This window comes from Sitodiplosis mosellana, unplaced genomic scaffold (genome assembly GCF_009176505.1).
Source record: "Sitodiplosis mosellana isolate CC-2019 unplaced genomic scaffold, AAFC_SMos_1.0 Smas_scaffold_6191, whole genome shotgun sequence".
NCBI classification, from domain to species: domain Eukaryota; kingdom Metazoa; phylum Arthropoda; class Insecta; order Diptera; family Cecidomyiidae; genus Sitodiplosis; species Sitodiplosis mosellana.
Genome location: NW_022601432.1, coordinates 5,930,048 through 5,949,848, shown reverse-complemented (window position 1 = coordinate 5,949,848; position 19,801 = coordinate 5,930,048). Strand labels below are relative to the sequence as shown.

General features: G+C 36.3%; 3 protein-coding genes and 1 long non-coding RNA gene across 6 annotated transcripts in view; 1 reads left to right on the top strand and 3 right to left on the bottom strand.

The window, feature by feature from the left end:
* The window catches only part of LOC129576887 (uncharacterized), a 9,144-nt gene extending 8,716 nt beyond the window's left edge, over positions 1 to 428 (bottom strand). The window contains exon 1 of one of the 2 annotated variants that reach the window (XM_055462932.1): positions 366 to 428. The gene's annotated coding sequence lies outside the window, so the exon portion shown is untranslated. Of the gene's footprint in view, positions 1 to 108; positions 249 to 365 lie in introns of those variants that run through there. The other variant, XM_055462931.1, reaches the window with a different exon arrangement.
* Positions 429 to 1,895: 1,467 nt separating this feature from the next.
* Positions 1,896 to 2,687, bottom strand: LOC129576941 (heat shock protein 26-like). Its single transcript, XM_055463120.1, has one exon. The coding sequence runs from the start codon at positions 2,580 to 2,582 to the stop codon at positions 2,163 to 2,165; it is 420 nt and encodes a 139-aa protein (XP_055319095.1). The 5' UTR covers positions 2,583 to 2,687; the 3' UTR covers positions 1,896 to 2,162.
* Positions 2,688 to 3,068: 381 nt separating this feature from the next.
* LOC129576943 (uncharacterized) lies at positions 3,069 to 4,645 on the top strand. The gene is made up of 3 exons (XR_008688946.1): positions 3,069 to 3,396; positions 3,499 to 4,145; positions 4,289 to 4,645. It is a non-coding gene; the product is annotated as an uncharacterized LOC129576943 (long non-coding RNA).
* A 509-nt stretch (positions 4,646 to 5,154) lies between these two features.
* The window catches only part of LOC129576940 (serum response factor homolog), a 56,372-nt gene continuing 41,725 nt past the window's right edge, over positions 5,155 to 19,801 (bottom strand). For both annotated transcript variants that reach the window (XM_055463119.1, XM_055463117.1), the window contains exons 5-7: positions 7,398 to 7,749; positions 6,197 to 6,236; positions 5,155 to 6,110 (exon numbers count right to left, since the gene is read on the bottom strand). In XM_055463119.1, the coding sequence (XP_055319094.1) occupies positions 6,017 to 6,110; positions 6,197 to 6,236; positions 7,398 to 7,749 (486 nt within the window). In that variant the 3' untranslated portion in view covers positions 5,155 to 6,016. The remainder of the gene's footprint in view (positions 6,111 to 6,196; positions 6,237 to 7,397; positions 7,750 to 19,801) is intronic.

Below are 19,801 nucleotides of genomic sequence, written 5' to 3'. Positions count from 1 at the left end.
AAAACAAAAACAACCAAAAAATAAAATGCAACAAATATTTATGAAATTGTAAATGACTAGTGAACTAAAATTGGAAATGAATAAATTTATTCTGAAAAAAAATCGCACCGATTTTCCGAATGAATGTTTTTTACATTTCAGTTTTTGATATATGGGTAAGGTGAGTAATACACGACGATTCCACACCAATCGGGGAAAAATTCCGATTTGATCTCTTCGATTTCGTTCAAACTTGTTGTATAAACTTGATATGTTATGATTTAAACATGAGTCTTTGCGAATGAAATCGATTTATTTTCAAAACTTGCGAAAAATCCCGTAACGCGAAAAACAAAAGTCACCCATATCCTTTGATCGTTACTTACTGCGCCGTATTAAAGCTTTTCTGATTGGGTATGAGCGGCGAATGTCGAAGGAAAGTATTGTCGTTCCCCTCTTTTGAAATGATAACAATGTATAAAAACTCAACATCCAAAGCAAAGTGAATGAGATATTTACAATCTGGCGTGCATTTGGAGCGGCGCCAAGGGTCCAATGACATTTAAAGAATGACCACTGACGAAAACAACATCACATAATTATCGACATTTTTTTGTCGGCTATTATTCCGCTTCAATTTGGCGTTGTTATTTTTGGTAGCAGACCTAGTTACTATTGACTATATCTCGGCTTGTTATTTGAAATGCCGATGTTTTTGTTTTCATTCCGCGACCAATTAGACACAATTGTTTGGATCTTGCAACTCAGTATAGACAAAAACCATTTTTTTTGGCTGTTTTGTGCACATGCGCAAGCCTTCTGTTTGTGTAGCTTGAAATGAATCTATCAATGGTAAAAATAGCTCCAGAATGTAAACAAATTTACCGGCTCATCATGAATACGCACTCAAAATGATATCAATTTGGTTCGGACATTCTCTGGAAATGAAAATAATCGTTCTTTTCATTGTTATTGCGACTTTCAGATGATTCATCCTCGTTAGTTCAATTCAAGACTTGAACATAGTCTATGAATTTCAAGTAGCTTGAGTTTACTGATTTTTCTTCTTCTTTATTTTAATTCATTAAATTTCGGAAATTGTTTAAAAAAAAGAATGACCTCACTGAATTGAAATTTTAATGAAATTTATAAACAGAAACGAACTGAAAATAACTTTCGAAATGGTTCAGGCGTCAAGGCATATGGTTTCTTTGTTTCGCTATACGTCTGAAGATGAAAAGATGTCATTTTATCATCTAATACTATAAAAATATTCAATTTATTTTTTACTACCACAATGTTGGAAACTTTAATGAAGCCAATATGGTCGAATTAATGAAAAAAAAACGAATTTAAGTATATTTCGCTAGGACCCCTATTGAAATGAAGACACTTTTTATGAAAAATGTCACGATTCCTGTAATACACGATACTATATGTTGCGCACCATAGATCTGTTTATATCCAATGGATATTATCCATTCACAACAGACACAATTGCCGATGTCATTTTGCACAGCCATGGATGCGCATAAAAAAGTTCATTTCAATGTTTTGATTGCCTCGGAGCTATTCTTGGAATCAGATTGAATTCAGGTAGCAAAAGTGCGTATTTCTTTATTTTTTCAATTAAATTTTACCCAATTGAATTGTGCCATAGCAACTGGGTCGAATTGAGCGATTTATCTTAGCCAGACTGTATGCAAATTCAGTGAAAAAATGGATGAAAAAATCAAATTACAAATGACTACTGACTATTGTGAAAAGCTGTTTTTTTGAACCCGTTGACAAAGGATCAAGTGATCTATCGGAATCTGAATATTTTGTTTTTATTTCAACTTGAAACATTTCGATTGAGGCGCCTGAAAATCAAAATAAAACAATCTCTGATATCAAGAAGACCAATAAAAAGCACATTGTTCACTTTTTGATTTATTTTTTTTCTTTATTTTTATTAAATTTTTGTTCAAAGCATTTACATTTGTGAAATATCAATTGAGGACCTTTAAAATAAATTATGAATACATACATTTCGACCATCACTTGCGCAAGTGATGGTGCCTAAAATGATGTGAAATAGAGAAAAAAAAACACATTGATTCGTCCTATATCGTCACTCAACAAGATTCAAAACCATTTGATAGTTGATTCTACTGTTGTTATTTTGCGTCTTTGCAGACACTTCATTTTTTCTCCCCTGTAGTTGGTGCAATGTGTGGTCTGCATCTCTTCATGTGTGCTGGTAAGGCTCTAATTTCCAAGATGCGATCGTCCGAAATGGCCGAGAATACATCTTCTGAATCATAATGCTCCGGCAATTTAAAATGACGAACAAAATGACGTGGTAAAGCGTTTCCGGGGCGTTTTTTCTGTTTTCCTTCAACAATAATTGTCTCATCAATTGTTCGCACGCTTATTTCATCATCGTCGTATTCCTTGACATCCACGTACAAATGGTAGCCATCCTTGTCCATGTGTGCCATCTTATCGAGGTCCTCACGAGGATAGTTCAATCTTCCGGGATGATGTTGAACCGGTGGTGCGAAGGTCAAGTGATAACTTGTGGGAAAGTGTTCTTCAAAGAAGTATGGTCGTGTTGCCATTTTTCACTCTTTTTCTTTTTTAAATTTTCACTTGAAAAAAATAGACTTTTATTTTGGCTAGCACGATTTGATTCCGAGCTGATTTCAATTGATACTGATGCTGCGACGAAGTGCAATCTCCTATATATACGCGAATTGCTTACGCCTACGCATCTGGCTGCTGTGCGATCCTCAGCAACAAAATTGATGCCATTTTCTTTGTTCCATTCACCCGGAATGTTTCAACAAAAACATTCGATTTTGTTTACAAACAACACCGTATGGACTTTTTTCAACTAATTTTAGCCGTACTTTTTTTTCGGCTCCTAACTGTTTATGATACAATATATATATAATGTTTGCAATACGCGTGTGTGTGTGTGTGCGTTTGAATTTCGATGTTGTTCTTGGGAAAAAAACGAATTTTTTTTTTGCGTCGATGACATGATATACATCACGTTTACACAGATGAACGCAGGCCAACACGGATCAGATGTCAAAAACGCCTAGAACGATTTAGACGTGCAGTTTTCGGCGTTTGTCCGTCGGCTGTGGGTTGCCACAAAATATTCATGCCAAAAAAGAGTGCAAAACATATTCATTTCTATATTCGTTCGTTTGAGACCGATTGTGTCGAAAATAAATGAAAAACAACAACAATCATTAAAAAAAAAAAATGTTATTTTCGGTGAGATACTCGTATGTTGCGCCGAACATTCTCTGCATTTAATCATAAGTTGTGCGTCGATCGAATGAGAATGTGCGTTGAGCCAAATATTTTTCACTCTTCCAACGTAAACACATTCGGGTTGGAGAATAATTGTTATTTGCTTTGGTAAGAGAAATATAGCATTTTTATTATTCATTTTTTTTGCTTCTTTCATTTCTTTTATTTGAAATGATCAAATGATTTGATTGAAACTTTTTCATTCGATAGTGGGCTGGCATTTTTGCATGAAATCTAATGGCATAGACCTGGATTGATGTGATGTTGTCGTTGTCGTTGAAAGAAAACAACAAATCGTGCATCACGAACACTTGGACCAGTGTCTCTTTTTTTATCGGTTTCTCACATAAAACCATAAATTACGGCAAACGCTCATTCAAAGCTGTTCGTTTACCGAAACTCTTTTCATTTTCATTTTCTTTTCTCTCTCTCTCTTTATCTCTCTCTGTTTCTCACACACACATATGAAAAACAATTGTGTTCTTTTTATTTTCAACAGCCGAATGTGTGATCATCATCATCACCGCAATAATTCGCTTTGATTTAAAATCAAGATTCAACCTCTCCACTCGTGCACTCGCAATTCAAACGATGATGTGTGAATCGAATTGAATGATGAAATAAGAGCTAAGGCATCGAATCCACTGAGATAACCATAAAAGTGACTTTTGCTTTAGAATTTTCAGAAATAATTATAAAATTGATTGTGCCCTTATTTGGATGGCGGTTTTTCGTGCATGCATATTCATGTCATTCGTTCGTTCGTTCATTCGGACGTATACTTTACTCTTTTGTTCTAAATCAAATCGAACGAATTAGACGAACATAATCATATACCTCTTTGTGTATAATTTTGCGTAAGTCGAAACAATGGAAATAAATATTACATGGAAATGCGTTATTGTTTGCATACTCATTGATTAATATTGTTCAATGTGTTTTTGTAACCATTTGCTTTTCATGTTCATCTTCTTTCGTTTCCTCTTTCATTACACCGCAGCATACTCTTCGTGAATGATGACGCTTCCAAAATGAGTCGTGATCGTTTAATATGTAACTTGTGTAATGATGAGCTAGACAGTTAAGGAACATTTTATGAGAACTAAGCAGACAGCAGACATAATGATGGTGGACTGGACAAAACGATTGCTCAGCAGAACTCGAACAACCGAATCACTGCAACGTTTGACCGGCTTGATTCATTCGCGTAAAATGTTAAACAATACACCACTTTTATCGATGTGCCCGATAGAACGAGAGAAAGACACAGAGAGAGAGAAAGAGATGGAGAGAGACACACACACAGAGCAAACTAGTCAGATCATGATGAGTTTTGAGGCATTGGATACGTGAAACCAATATCAATTCGTTGAAGTAAATGCGTTGATAGCTTCCGTTTTGAGTATTGGAAATTAATAATTTAGTAGCGTGCTCTCCATCATTCTTAGCTTGTTCGCTCAAATAAAAAAAATGCATAGAACTTTGATTTAATATGAAATACAAGTGCCTTATGGTCCAAAAACGCTCCGGAACTGCCAATTTTGACAACGCAACGCTATTATTTATTCATTTGCAATCATTATTCATCATGTGGGTTCTGTGTGCTATATTGCTAACCAACAATGACGAACGGCAATATACACAATCATTACCCAGTCGCTTTGACTGTCCATTGCTTTGAACCGTTCTCCTCCGAAAATTTCATTTTAAAGCAAAGACCTACCTATTTGCAAACATTTTCATTTGGACAAAATCGATCAAAATTGATTTGCAGGAAGATTTTACCTTCGGCAGATGGAGAGCAAATCACACTCAAAATGAGCACCAAATATTGACCTAAAATGTTGTAATCAAAATTTAAACGTATTTTCTTTGCATGAATATTGATTTATTTCATTAAAAAATATCATTTTTCATCAGTTTTTCAATAGTTTACAGAATTCATTTTGCTTTAACACCTAAATTCAATTTTTAAATAAATATACGTATTTATTGGGTTTTATTTTTCAGTGACAAAGGCGAAAACATTTGCATAAATGAAATTTACCTCTCGTTTCTTCAAAACGGAAAACCAAAATTCACTTAATGTGAAATGGTACGAATATTGGATTAAGTATATAAACAATGTTTGGTGTGCAGAATCTCTGCTTAAACCAGAAATTCGTTGATGGGTTCATTTGAGATAGGCAAACGATTGAATTATGTTGAAAAAACTTAAAAATTAGCAAAAAAAAAAAATTAATGCAGACGTTTTTTTCTTTTAATTGGTTCACACCAAATTCAAATCAGTTTATTCTTTGAATTTTGAATTCGAATATTTTGAACGATTTCAAATTGATAACAATAAATTGGTTAATAGATCGAATGACGACGACGATGATGACTTGATGATGACCTAATGATTCGGTGAGAAGTCATTCTAATATAAGAGTGAAAACAATTGAAAATTCGTTAATGGTTACATATTTGGCGATTATATTATTTATTATATTTTACAGAAGACTCGATTTGCAAAACAATTATATCATTTCGAACCTATGTACATGATGTGTGGAAGGAAGAAAAAGAAAATTGGCATGGTTAATCATGCGACGAACGAAAAGAAAACAAAAAAATGAAAGCATTTTGATTCAATCCCGTGACGTGATTTAAACTAAATTTAAATAAACATCAACATTTAGGATGATTTCACAAGATATGAGAGTTCTGTTCGATGGTCAAACGATTTTCAGGTCCCCGATTTTTTCGCATTATTTCGACTACTGTTGCTACTACTGCCACTGCTGCTGCCACCCGCTGCTCCTCCACCTTCATCAGAATTGCTGGAACCCAAGAAGAAAAAAGCAAAAACACAGAAAATTCAACGAAATATTCTCAGCGGAAGGATGAAAGAAGTCTCATGTCTTACCTTGGCAATAACGGTATCGATATAAAGTGACGTCCATTTTCTATAGCGAAACGATAGAGAGTGAGAGAGAAAGAGAGAGAAGTAAAACCGTGAGACATGAATTAATATAGAAATGCAGAGTAAAAATATTTTGTTGACACGTTAGTGTGCATCAGTCAATCAGTGTGTCAGAGTGTCGATAAGTCTCCGTCAATGAAGGCGATACAATAAAATATGGAATGAGAGTGATGCAGTCAAAGACAGAGAGAAAAAGAGAGAGAGAGAGAGAGAGAGACGAACAATGCCATTGTTGATCATTTGTTTGTGATTCGTTGATTGTAGTACGGTTTGTAATTTTCATGTTTCACTCTCATTTAACCGTGGTATGGTTGTGTATGTGATCGGTTGCAATCACCAAAAGCGTTTACAAACCAAAGCCGATAAAAGCATTCGGCATTTTAGAAATATTTGCTGTCCTTGTTCGGTTGGTAGATCGGTACCAGTGCCAGTGCCAATGCCGCCGTCAATTGTTTGTTTTGTTCACATTGTCACATGCCGCCCGTTTCAGTTTTACAATTTCATTCATACAAATCCGAAATTGGAATCAATCACCAAAGAAATAGACTGTTGCCGCATACGCCGCCGACATTTTCATCAGCATGTTAAAGCCCATTTTGAAAGCGTAATACAATGTAAAAATAAGGAAATCAGTAAGACATTGACGACCAGCAGCAACAACAACAACAGCAACAATAGTAATAACAACAACTGTAAGCTGAGTGCATCTCAGTTTATGGATGAACCAAACACGGTACCGGCATACGGAGACGGCTCACTTATCGCCAATGGCATGGCTTATATTTTTCATATTATACGTATTTGTTTCGGTTTTTGGACCTAACACACCAAAAATAGCATCTCGTGCACGCCAATCGAGAGGGAAAAAAGCGTATCAAATATGTAAAAATTCATTCCGAATGAATGCAATTGGGACGGTGGCGGTGGCGGTGGCGAGCCACTACCTAACTGAATGGATAACGTATTTGTGTGTAAAAACCATAGTGGACAGGCCCATTGTTGTTATGTTCAGCAAAAATGGTCAGTGATCCATTGAATGAATCAAGTTGGATTTAAGGTATGGCATCGAAATCGAAATCGAAAATATAATATAATCGAAAAGTGAAACAGACATTGCGAACCAAAAATAACTGCGGGGCATTACCTTCTTCTTCAACTTGGAGATGACCACTTTGAACCAGGTTCATAAGCACTTCTTGTGGTAAATTGACTAAAGCTTGTGGATAAATCAGACTATTTAGACTGGTACTGTTTCCGAACGCTTTGCCTAATTCCTCTCGAACTTGAATTTGTTGTGGCTGCGACTGTTGAGACTCTTGTTTTTTCGTAGGTGCGGCTTGCGGCTGCTGTTGTTGTTGTTGTTGCTGTTGTGGCGGCGGTGGTGGTTGCCGTTGACGCCGAACAATTTGCTCTTGAATGTGATGACTAGGGCCGGCCACTTCAACACTTGATGACTCGTCGCTCGATTCACCTGACGACAAAGGTGAACGGTCATCCTGTAATTGACAAAGAAACAAAACAAAAATGATTAAACACCAAAGCCATCAAGTATGACCGTCAACCAAATGAATATTCAACAATTTAATTAAAAAATCGAAATGGGAAAATAGCCTTGAAACTATTCTGACGCGCGATGTTCAATTTTCCGGCCACCTTTCAATCGGGAATGTCATCTTGTTCAAGCACTCTGGTGTTTTATTTCGTTGTTGTTGTTGTAGTTTGTTGTTAGTTTTGCCCATCTTATTTAGAACTTTGTCACCACATACGCACGCAACTCCCAATGCACATCAGCAGTAGCAACAGTAGCAACAGCACCTGGGACACTTCGGATTACTGTCTACATATTTTTGCTCAGTGCATCGTGACATACCAGAAATCAAATATGGACAACAACAAGTGAAGAGAAAGAAACAAATGTCGCTATTGCCATAATAATATGATTCACATTTGTTGACGAGGCCACTAACTCTCGATATGGTTATGGGAAAGAAATGCATCTTTTTCATTCTTATTGCTTTTTGTTGTTGTTGTTGTAATTTTCATTTTGTTACTTTTAGTCTGGAGCTCAGTGCGGCTGCTGCTGCTGCTGATGCGAATGTCTCTTCACTGTCTACTCCAGAAATAATAATCGCCTGACTAAACATCCGTCATTTACTCAAAAGAGAAGAAAATTGGCGTTGCATTGGCAATCGATGAACGATATCATCGTTCGAGCCATTCATCGATCAGTACACATTTTGCAACAACAACAACAAAAAATAGAGTCAGTGAGAACGAGAGACATAATGCAATATGGCATACATATACTGTATGTGTGTACGTGTGTGCGCTATGCCAAACAATACATTTTACTTCGACGAATTGTGAGCGTTTACTTTTTTATGCACGATTTGCATTAGAATATGGTTACGCAAACTTACTGTGAATCCATAGTCAAACATAAAACATATTTTCAATGTCAACAAATACCGCATTGCACGCTCTATCATATGTGGTCATTGTATGCGCGCCAGACATCATGGAGTTCCACAGAACATTTCAATTTTTTTTTCCTCTTCTTCTTTTTTCTTTCTTCATCGTCGAGTTTTTTTTTTATCGTGAAACAATTCTAGTCAACATCTCCAATTGAGACCTTGATCGATGAAGATTTCTAATTGATGGTTGAAAGAAAAGTAACAAAAACGTATGATAGAAATGACTTTGATGAAGTCCGAGAATAAACTGAAATCTAATCTCGATAAAAAAATTATTTCGAATGTCGCTTTACCATTTGCCTTACCTGCAAAAAAGGTAAATAAATGAAGGATTTCGAGGAAAGCGCATTTTCTCACAAATGAAAACCCAAATTTGTCTAAAAAGACATCATATATGTGGAAATTTTCGTTCGTTTCGAAAAAGTTCTGCTCCCCCGTCCGAAAACTGCATGATTCATCCACTGTTTATTTCCCACTGAAATTGAGACAATCGATGTTTTGTCGAACGAATGTGGAAAAAGAGGCAACCGATATGAAAAACGGTGAGAAATGTAACGATGAGTACATTTTATATTTGAATCCTCGGAATATAATGCATCGAATGCATTGCATCAAGAATGTGCTGTAGCAACGTTGACGAAGCTAAACGTGAGCTCACGCAATCGAACAGCGAAATAAATATATATATAAAAAAGAAGCAATACAAATTGCAAATGCAGCCGTACAAAATAAAGCGAAACAGACGTGCATTACTGGTTTCAGCCACCTCTCTCTCCCTCTCTGTGTGTGTTTGTGATGAGATGTGCAGTAAATGCACGCAAAACGCATACTAAACAGGCTACAGATTGGGACGAAATGAACGAAAATAAAAAACTGGATATCACCATAAAAATCATCACGTGAAACATAATTTTAACGTTTTTTTTCCCCTCAGCATCGTGCTCAACAAATCTGTATGGATTAATTTTTGTTACTGCTGACGTTCGTGTATGTCTCTATGTCTGTCTGCCTCTCCCGCCCTTTGCATCTGTCTCATTGGGGCGTCGTATTATAAGTGGTAATATTTGAGAGCTCATAATTTGCTGCAATTATCACTATTGTACTGAAATCGAGTAGCTTGTATAGTAACGAAGGTGTTCAATTATTATGATGTTTAAGAATTGAGATACATTTTTATCTCTGTACGATCGAATCGAATAGATTCACGTCCAAATCGCTTCTTTTTTTTCTCCATTTCGTCAAGCATTCGAACTCCTTGGAATATGATTTTTTTTCTTCTGTTGAACTACTGCTGTCACTGCTGGCTGCTGCTGTGGTTCGATATTTTACAACAAATTCTGACATTCGCTCTATAGATACACGATACTCTTTTTAAAAATGGATACAAACAGCATTTTTTTTCTCTTCAATATTGCAAACATTTTTTACCATTTACGGATTTTGAAGCGATACAAAAAATTATTCCAAAGGACAACAGTCTGAATGCATTTGCTATGACAAGAAATACGTTCATTTATTTTGTTGCTGTGTGTGTGTGTGTGTATGCGTAAATAAATTAACTGATAAATTGTAAATTGCAAATGAAACATTCGAAAAAAGCTCATAAGCGAATGCATCTGTACATGCCATGGTGTAATTTTTCAACAAAATAAACTGCCACATTGAACGAATGCAAGCGTTTCCATTGCGCTGGAAAAAATTGCGCATTTTCATAAGACATTTCCAGAACGAACACAGTTGAGGCTCAAAATATGATTATTTTTTTTCCTTCTTGAAAAGAATGAGTTCCACCATAGAGTTTTTCCATGGAAGTCTCTTTTTAAACGATTCGGAAACTTCATCAAAGGGAAATTTCGGAGGTGAATATTTCGATCGATTGCATTGCAGTATTTCCTTTCATTTATTTTTCTTTTGAAATCCACCGTTTCAGTTGGATTGTCGAAAAAGCATGTGCTTGCTTACATTGCGGCTACGGAAAATGGCAACTCGATGAGTGTGGATTTGAATTGAATGCACAATGTTTATAAACAAGTTTCAATCCACTTGTAAGCGATTAGGAGAAGTGAGTGTGTATTTGGCATGTGATTGCGTTCAGAGACCAAATGGTACCGAGATTCCGATTCTCTTGAGACAATAAATAAATGATCGATTTGGTGTAGTGCAAATCGAAATACGAATTGTTATCGTCGAGCATATGTGTGTTTCAAATTCGTTGTGTAACGACCTGTCGAGTTTGCGATACGATGCGAAGCGATGATTTCATGTGAGACCAAAATTATCATCATTTTTCAAGTCGGTTCGGGCTGTCGTTAGAAAATACGACAATCACAATGGACTGGTGTCGCTATTTCTAACATTCATATACCGGTTGGAGATATACACACACTGTCATTCGATTCGTTGTTTTGTTTCGTGATTTTTTTTTTCTTCTATTTGATTTACGCTAAAATATGCGTTCCAACGAACAAACAGTTCGATTGCAATGCATTAGACGCGATGGGAAATCACACACACGTAAAATCTGTGCAATATTCTTTTGTAGCAGTCAGCCACAACCACATCGATTCAATTACGTTGCTCTTTTTCCATTACGCGAATCGGTTGGTTGTTGTTGTTGTTTTTTTTGTTCTTGCTTGCCTGACTGACTGACTCATCGCATGATTTTATTCAGTTGTTACTTTATAACATCGCACTGAAAATGCCATCATAGATCATAGGCGATCGTTGCTTGTTATGAAGATTTTCAACGTTTTTACGGTGAAAAGTAGACATTCAGTCTATTGAAAGAAGTGGTCGCAATGCAGCTACAATATGTTTGAAACAAGCAGTGAGATGGCCATTTCTAGGATGTTTTGAGGAACAATTTTTTGAAAAGAGACAGAGATAAATTTCGAGAATTATGGATTCCCCAAAATTATGAAGAAATAACAACGAATATTTCCATCAAGTATGTCTTTCAAAGCCCATCATGGTCGTCACATGTGAAGACAATACGAAATTATACTAAATATATATATATATATAAAACAGCACATTCAGATTGCGTTCCTCTAATCGAATGCAGTTCCCCAAACGGGCTTGCTAGTGCGCCAATACAGAAAAAAATGGCAACAATGTTCTTTTCACTGGAATTGCGAAGCGAGCGCAGCAAGAAGAAAAAAACACACAAAAATAAATGTGATATTGAAACAAAGAAAATGGAAAATAAAAATAAAAAGAAACATAAGCAACTGACAAACGAGAGAATCGTAAAGAAAATACGTTAATATTACTGATTGAAAACGAAGTACGTCGGGTTCGCAACTCGCAATTTTCCCGCTGCGTATTGCAAGCACGCACACACACACACACACACACACACCGACTGAGGTCTGGATAACTTTTGCACTTGACTGCCATGGAATGAGATGATGCATCGTCTCGCGCACACAAAAACCCGACGAATTTATTTTGCGATCGCAATGCAATGCTAATGGATATTAATAGGCTTTACATCGAATTATTCCCATTAAATATTGACACTTATGCGCCAAACGAATAACAATTACCAGTTCAGGTGAAGATCGATAAGAGAGTGAGCCGGAGTGAGAGGGAGAGAAAGAGAGAAAAAAAACAGAGACACAGATACACACACGCGCAATGTGTATGACCAAAAACGTTCACTACCTGCCATCACCATCGGCATTCAATGCAATCTGTTAAATTATACGTGAAATTTCTTTCACAGCGTTTTTTTTTCTTCCTCTTATCTCTCCTGTATACATTTTACTTGTTCCCATTTTTGCGCATTTTATCGTAGAGTGTGTGTATGTTTCTGTTCCTCTTTTGCACTCTCTGTTCGCTCGTTCGTTCTTATTTTTGTGTCGCGTCAAAAAGTACACGACACATCATGTTCGATCTTTCATCACATTCTTTACATGGATAATTACAGTGACTACATTAAACAAGTGCATATTAATGCTGCTTTTTGGCGCTGTTCACGTTAATTTTGTATAAAATGAATACCGTTTTTTTCCTCTCGCTTTCGTCGTTTTAAACGGTTACGGAGTTAAGAGAAAAAAAAGACTGAAAATGTACTTAAATCAATACATTTTTTTCCTCTCTTTTTACTGAAAGTAAAGGAGAGTAAAAACAGTGCGCAAATATGTCAACGCCAAATGATTTTGCGGTGCCCTATGGGAAGTCATGCTGATTTTTTATGCTTTTTGATAGGCATGAGCTTGAATTTTTGCTTGGTTTCAACATTGGGGTTAGTTTAATTTCAAGTCTTGATGCAGGTGTTTTACAATGGTGGAAATTTCAATTCACACAATTTAAATGACATTAAACCGTACTCACTCAAAATATTCGATTCGTTTGAAGTTCAGAAAAAATGTTACGAGTTATATCAAAGTGTTATCGGATTTTTTGGGTTTCTAATGTCCGTCATGTTTAGACCGCAATCATTCTTTGATGCATGAAATTTAATTATTTGATACGTCCGAAGCGAGAGTATCAGCAGTGTGGAAAATATTACACTACGGATTCCAAAATATCTTGTATTCTCGCTATCGGTAGTATGATTGATAAAAAAACAATGTCCGAAGCCACATAATACCAAGATTCTAAATTTATTACTTCATTTCATGAAATTCCCAATCGAAAAACACTTGTTTTGTTTTGTTACTTGCATATCGAAACAATGCACCAAAATGGCAAATCAATTAATCATATTCAATAATGAGGTGTCTTAAATGAAATGAAGCTTAAACAATTCTCAATTCTTTCATTTGGCGCAAGAGCTGCCAACTTGAAACGTGAGCACTCGTTCGTGTGTGTGTGTGTGTGCGTGTTGTTTTTTCATCTTTCGTTCACTCCATCTATCCAGTCAATGTCAGAATTGTGGGCGTTTATACCTATTGCCATTGCTGCTTACGTCATTTAAAACAGTGTAAAATTAGTCAATTAGGCGCTTTTGTTTTGTTCCAAACCTAAATTTGGAATGTTCAATTGATTTGATGTTAATAACTAATAATTTTAGTGATTTTATTTGTTATTCATTTCTCTACTAGCTCGAAAATGAGTTCAATACACGCAGTGTTGAATTAAAAATGTATTTCGAATATTACTACCCAGTCTCATGCTAATTTTCACATGAATGCTTTAAATTTAATGGATGACTTTCAAGATAGGTTTCGATAGATTTAGATACAGTTCAATAAACAAATATTTCAAATATAGTAAAATTTGACGAAGATTGGTTTTTTTTTGGTTGATTCAAATATTTGATTTATTTTGAAAACGCACTTTTTTGGTGATCACAAAGTTAGATGGAAGTTTTTCATGATTTCATTCATTCAGAGAATAATTTAAAATGACCTGATTCTGATCACATGAAAGAATTGAATATGAACGCAGTCATAGTGCATTAATTATTCGCTATTTGACCAACTTGAACGAGATAGCAAATGCAAATTCAAAGGAAAGTAGAAGAAAAACAGCAGAGAATCGCCAATAAACGAACTAGTCCCGTTGTTATTGGCCGAATTAATAATTACATTAATAAAATAAACAATTATAACAATGAAGTAGAAGTGAAGAAAATGGGTGTTTGCTCTTTATTCAAATAATAATTTAAACCTGCACATATCATTCTGAAATAAGAATCGAATGGTAATTAAAAATGCCAACCATTTCGAATCTGAGTGAAAAAAGTTTTCTACCTCATGAAATTCGAAATGATAATGTGTTCATTTGTTGTTCAATCGCGCATGCAGAGAGTTTAATTCCAAGCAATGGAGGGTTATTGTTCAGCAGCCGTTTGTGTGCGAAATGTTTATTCATTCGATAATTGGTTGGTATTTCAAATGAGCAGACATTGCGTATACTACCATACTATATAATATTGGTATCACAAGTCTATGCGCAAATGAAACGCAAACGAGAGAGTCTTGCATTTGGTCGAATGATGTGTGCGAATTCCAAAGTGTGGCCATTTTGAATTTAAGCCCGTGAGTTAAAATTTTTACCACGTAACACACAACAAAATGGCTCAATGGCTATACAAGTGGAAAATTTGCGTGCGTGTCGCTATCCAAACAGCCAGCCAACCAACCAACCAACCAACCGACGAAGCATTTCTAATATTTTGTTGTCTGCAAATGCAAGACATCGATGTGATATGTGTTCGCTTTTATCGTGTTTGCCATGTACACGGAGTTTTGCACTTGTGCTCTTCATGGAACAAGTTGCATTATATTTCCATTCTAAGCGATTGTCCTCGAGCCAATCCATCTTCGATCTTGTTGATTTGCAACAAAAAAAAGAACAGAAGACGAGAAAATAAACATGCAGCAGGAATTTAAAGTAACTCCAATATGTTCATATTTTATATGGGTTTTTGTTGCAGCAGAAAGAAAAAAGCAAATCTATTTTTAGTCAATTATGTGATGCTCTCTCAATGCATAACGGTATTTGGTTAAGTTACGACGCGCTATTGAAAGTGGCGCGATTAGCAATTAATTGACTACTCTGTTGTGATTCAAGCCAAATATGATCGTTCACCGAATTATTGAGGCTATTTCGCGTGCCGAATATTTCAAGAGCAAACCCATCATATAAATCTAACGATTTTGTTTTCTTCTACTTCATCGTTTGATTCCAGTTGGATGGAAACAAAACAAGAGAGTGGGGGAGAGAGGGAGAGAGAGAGAGAGAGAGAAAAAGTGTCCACCTTTCAAATCGAGTGACGAATACTATTTTGTTAACGAGTGAATTGTAATTTATAGCCGAATTAAAAAGTCATCTCTTCTCGTCACACTTAATTTTTGCATAAATTCGAATGGCTACAGGATGGCTTCGGCTCTGTTTGCAGCTTTTTCTCCTGCTGTTGAGCAAAGCCAAATGATAAAATTGCTCGAAAATTTATTGAGCACCATTTATGGAATTGGGTTTTGTTTACGACTTCTTGCTCAATATTCTGTCGCTGTCTTCTCTCTGTGTGTCTCTGTCCCTCTCCCTCTCACACACATCAGGTCGTTTCTAATTTAATCCGTTCGACGTGCGCGCGCGTATTTCGATTGAATCGCATTGGAAAGTTTCGTCACCGATGGGCGACAAATAATGGCAATAATGCGTGTCTACTTCTCTTGTTGTTTCTCTCTCTCTCTCTCGCTCTCTCTTTATTCATTTCATCTTGACCATTTGGCATTAGCTATTACGCACAGTGCCGCTGTCGTCGTCGTTCTCATCGCCTACAACTCGAAAAAAAGCATCGTTATTCAATAAAATTAAACAATATGATAGAAATCGCCTTGATACTGTGCCGCGTTGTTTTGTTGAATAAAGATCACCATTTAGTTCTTTTTTCTCCAATTTTGAAAGTTTTCAAAGGGAACGGTGTCGAAAAACGTCGGGTTATTAGTTCAACCGTGCTTCAATCCATTTCTGATTACCATCAAAATGCTCTCAAAATTGCAACGAAACGTTAGAATTTTTGGCCATAATTTGCCAATTTATAAAAATGATGCGCAACACCGCTTATTATAAACATCGCTGAAAAAGGCAAAAACAAACGGAACCTAGCAAAATGCGTTACAGACGATCGAAGAGTGTTGATGATACGATTTTTTTTTGCAAATGAATAAAACCTGGTGAAACCCACACATTAGTTAAAAATACACAATAAAAAAAATATCACCAAATTCAATGTGGAGATGGTCTGTATTGTCCCAATGAATTTGAAACTTGACGAAGAAAAAATAATAAAAAAAAACAACAACAAACGAGCAACTGAGAGCAAACGAAATTCACTCCTTGGTCATTATCATAAATAAAATAATTTTTATTGAGCGTTCTCTGCTGTTTTTGCGATGAAAACGATGGCTTTGTTCATTAAGCCATTTATCCGATTGGCCGACCACATGCGATTCGGAACTAATCCATAACTTGAAATAGCCAAGAAAATCACAGTGTTCATTCTTCTGAATACAAATTTCGTCAATGAAAGCAAATTGCGCACAATTGAACAATTCTCCCCGATTCATGTGGGAACGCTGGGGTTTCTTGTCTTTCCGTTTGAGTCTTTTTTGAGTGATAATGATAATCTCATTTCGACTTGAAATGTGCACGTGGCGTTTTAAATTCATTGCTTTCATTCGAAATTCTTCTCTACGTCCGCTCAAAAATGAAAAACGACGTTGAAATTGGAAATTTGTCGATTTTTTATTCGAGAAAAAAAGGTCCGAGCAACATTAATGCCAAGCCAGTGCGTTCAGCTCTGAATCGGAACCACATAAAATACAATGCATACAAAATTAAATACTCGCTCGATGAACAGAAAGGCACAAAGACTAATGAAATCAATAATTTCAATAGCGATTGGCTTCTGTTGAACGCATTAGAATAGCATTTATCAATTGACAGTGGATTGGCCTGTTAAAAATTAATGACAAAATGTGTAAACTGGGCATGGTTCAGGCCGACAATGACATCGGTATTCATTGCTTGCAACTTGTTACTTTTGTATTCGCCATCGTTTGCACTTGTGTCTTGTCTGTTTTTCGACTGGTTCCACTTCTCTCTTCGATATCATTATTGCGTTTTGCACATGCACGTCTATTGTATTCGCATTGAATTCAACGAAAACAATGGAACTATGCGTATGCGCTATTTCCCGTACACATAACCGCAAGCACACAACACAATAAATTGGACGATTGCCCAATCGATTGATGCACAACGTTGCATTGGCATACAAACGATATCCCTAGATGTACCTTTCGTTTTGATTCGATTAAATGTGAAATGAATATTTAAAGAAAGCAGCATTTGCATGAAATTGTGATATTATTTGATTTCAATTTAAGAACGTGCATACCAAATGCATTTTCGATATAAAGTGTGAACTTAGGCACAATCAGAAATTGGTTCGAAACAAATTTGATGATAGAAATAAGTGGTTCAGAAAAAAGTCTCTTACAACGATGAGAAGTTACTAAAAGTCGCTAAGGATGAGAGTTGCTAAAATACTCATCGATTCGATGGTAGAGTCCATTAAATTTTGAATTCAAAATGACGGCTTGCTAAATCATTTCAATTGATTGGTGTTCATTTAGCCCCAACCTATTGTATGTACTTTTGTTGAATCATTTAAAACCGATTCGGCACTACATTTGTTAATCGCATGCAACAAAAAAAAATTGCCTTAAAATGTAAAAGGATTGTTTTTTATTGCATGTAATTTTAATTACCGTGGGAGTTGATGGCCATCAATTGGCTCATTATTATTTGAGAGGATTATGCCAAAGCGAAAGCGACACATCATTGATTGAGTCAATGCGGCGTCGGAGTATAATTTCATACTACTTTTGCGATGTTCATTGACAAAACATAGCTTTCGCAAAACTGTTTTTCGTTTTGCATCTCGTAAATGAAAATCCAAGTGGACTACGTACAATCACAATTTGATCTGCTGCTGTATAAGGTAGAGAGCAAATTAAAATTACTTAATATTTGATTTAAATACAAACGGCATAATTGCGCTTTGTTGAGCACGAGCTATTTGCGACGTGAAGTCAACACATCACCGCCAACAAAGTCGAAAAATCGACGGCAATGACATCCAATCCAATCGATTAAAGCGAGCGAGAGAAAATGAAACCGCATAAGAAAGTCGTTTTTGTTTTTGGTTTTTCGTTTGCACTGTTTCGTTTCGGGCGGTCGTTTTGCTCTATTGCTCTATCGTTAGTTGCATTCTTTTGCATTGGAAAAATCGGCGGATAACAACGTTCAATAGAACGGTTCTCAGTTCACTTTCGCCGACAAATCGAATTTGAATCGAAATCAAAATAAAACGCCAATAACTGCGATTGCACGAAGGATGGTGCATTAAAACGGTGCAAACAGAAAATATTCCAGCATTGATTATTGTATGAACGCGTGCGCGATATTCACGGTATCTTATTAGGCATGCGTTTGCGTAGCCATGAGCTCAGTTCATTTTTGTTTGTGTCTTTTTATTTTACTTTGTTGTTGTGTTACAAACAGGCATCAATTTCATTATTACGAAAATTGTATGCACAATGCGCAAATTGAATGAAACAAAAAGGTTGTCGTCAACCTCGTCGACGAAGCCAAAGAGTGTGTGTGTGTGTGTCGCGGCATAGAAAACACCGGTGGCCCTTATTTATTCCGAACTGAAACACTGAAAAATAATAGATCGTTTTCATTTAATAGGCATATCCCAAACAACCGGCTACTGTTTATTTTATTTTTTTTTTTTAGCCCGATCGCACCGTTCGCTGCTGCTTTTGCATGGTGTCACACAAGTATGCCGAGCTCGCCGGTTCAAGATCAAAATACAGCGCATCGCATCCAACGAGTAAAACGATGCAGAATCTTGACGAAAACAAAAAAATGGAAACACAAACCGAACGGCTTAACGTTATTTAACCAACAACGGACCACGAGGACAATCTCAAAAGTAATTGTTAAATTATTTCTATTTTATTGTGTATTGTCGATTGTGTGTCAGATGCAAACGGTGCGATGTGCCTGCTTGCCAATGGTTTTGTAGCCAAAAGGGCCACGTTGCCGTGTAGTATGCACGTATGCATTCATTAAGTGGCGGGTGCGCATAGTAGCAGCGATGACAACGATGGCGGCGACGGCCACTCCATTTCAATAGCATCGAATGGCTGGCGTACAACAAAGTTTCCCATTAATTTTACGAATATTTCATAGAAAAATTCCGCAATCGTGCAATCCCGTGTAAATACATTTTTATTGTCAATGGAAGCATGTGTGTGTGTGTGTGTGTGTGTGTGTGTGTAGCTTTGTGGCGGTGGCACTGGTCCATTGTGCTTATGCAAAAATATTGTTTAATAAGTTGTTTATTGTTCGCGAGAAAAATGCGAAACAATACCAGCTGGCCGGTAGGTCTAATGGCTTTGCATCGATTCAGTTTTATCGTTTGAAACATGCCGCATATATTTACCTAGAGAGGCCTATCAACGTTTGCTGATTCCAGGGCAAAATTTCACACAGGCATTCAACCACAAGAAGAAGAAAAAATTATTTAAACCGTAAGTGAGCA

Excerpts from the sequence above, each read along its gene's own strand:
- LOC129576941 (XM_055463120.1), bottom strand. The coding sequence starts at position 2,582 with ATGGCAACACGACCATACTTCTTTGAAGAACACTTTCCCACAAGTTAT.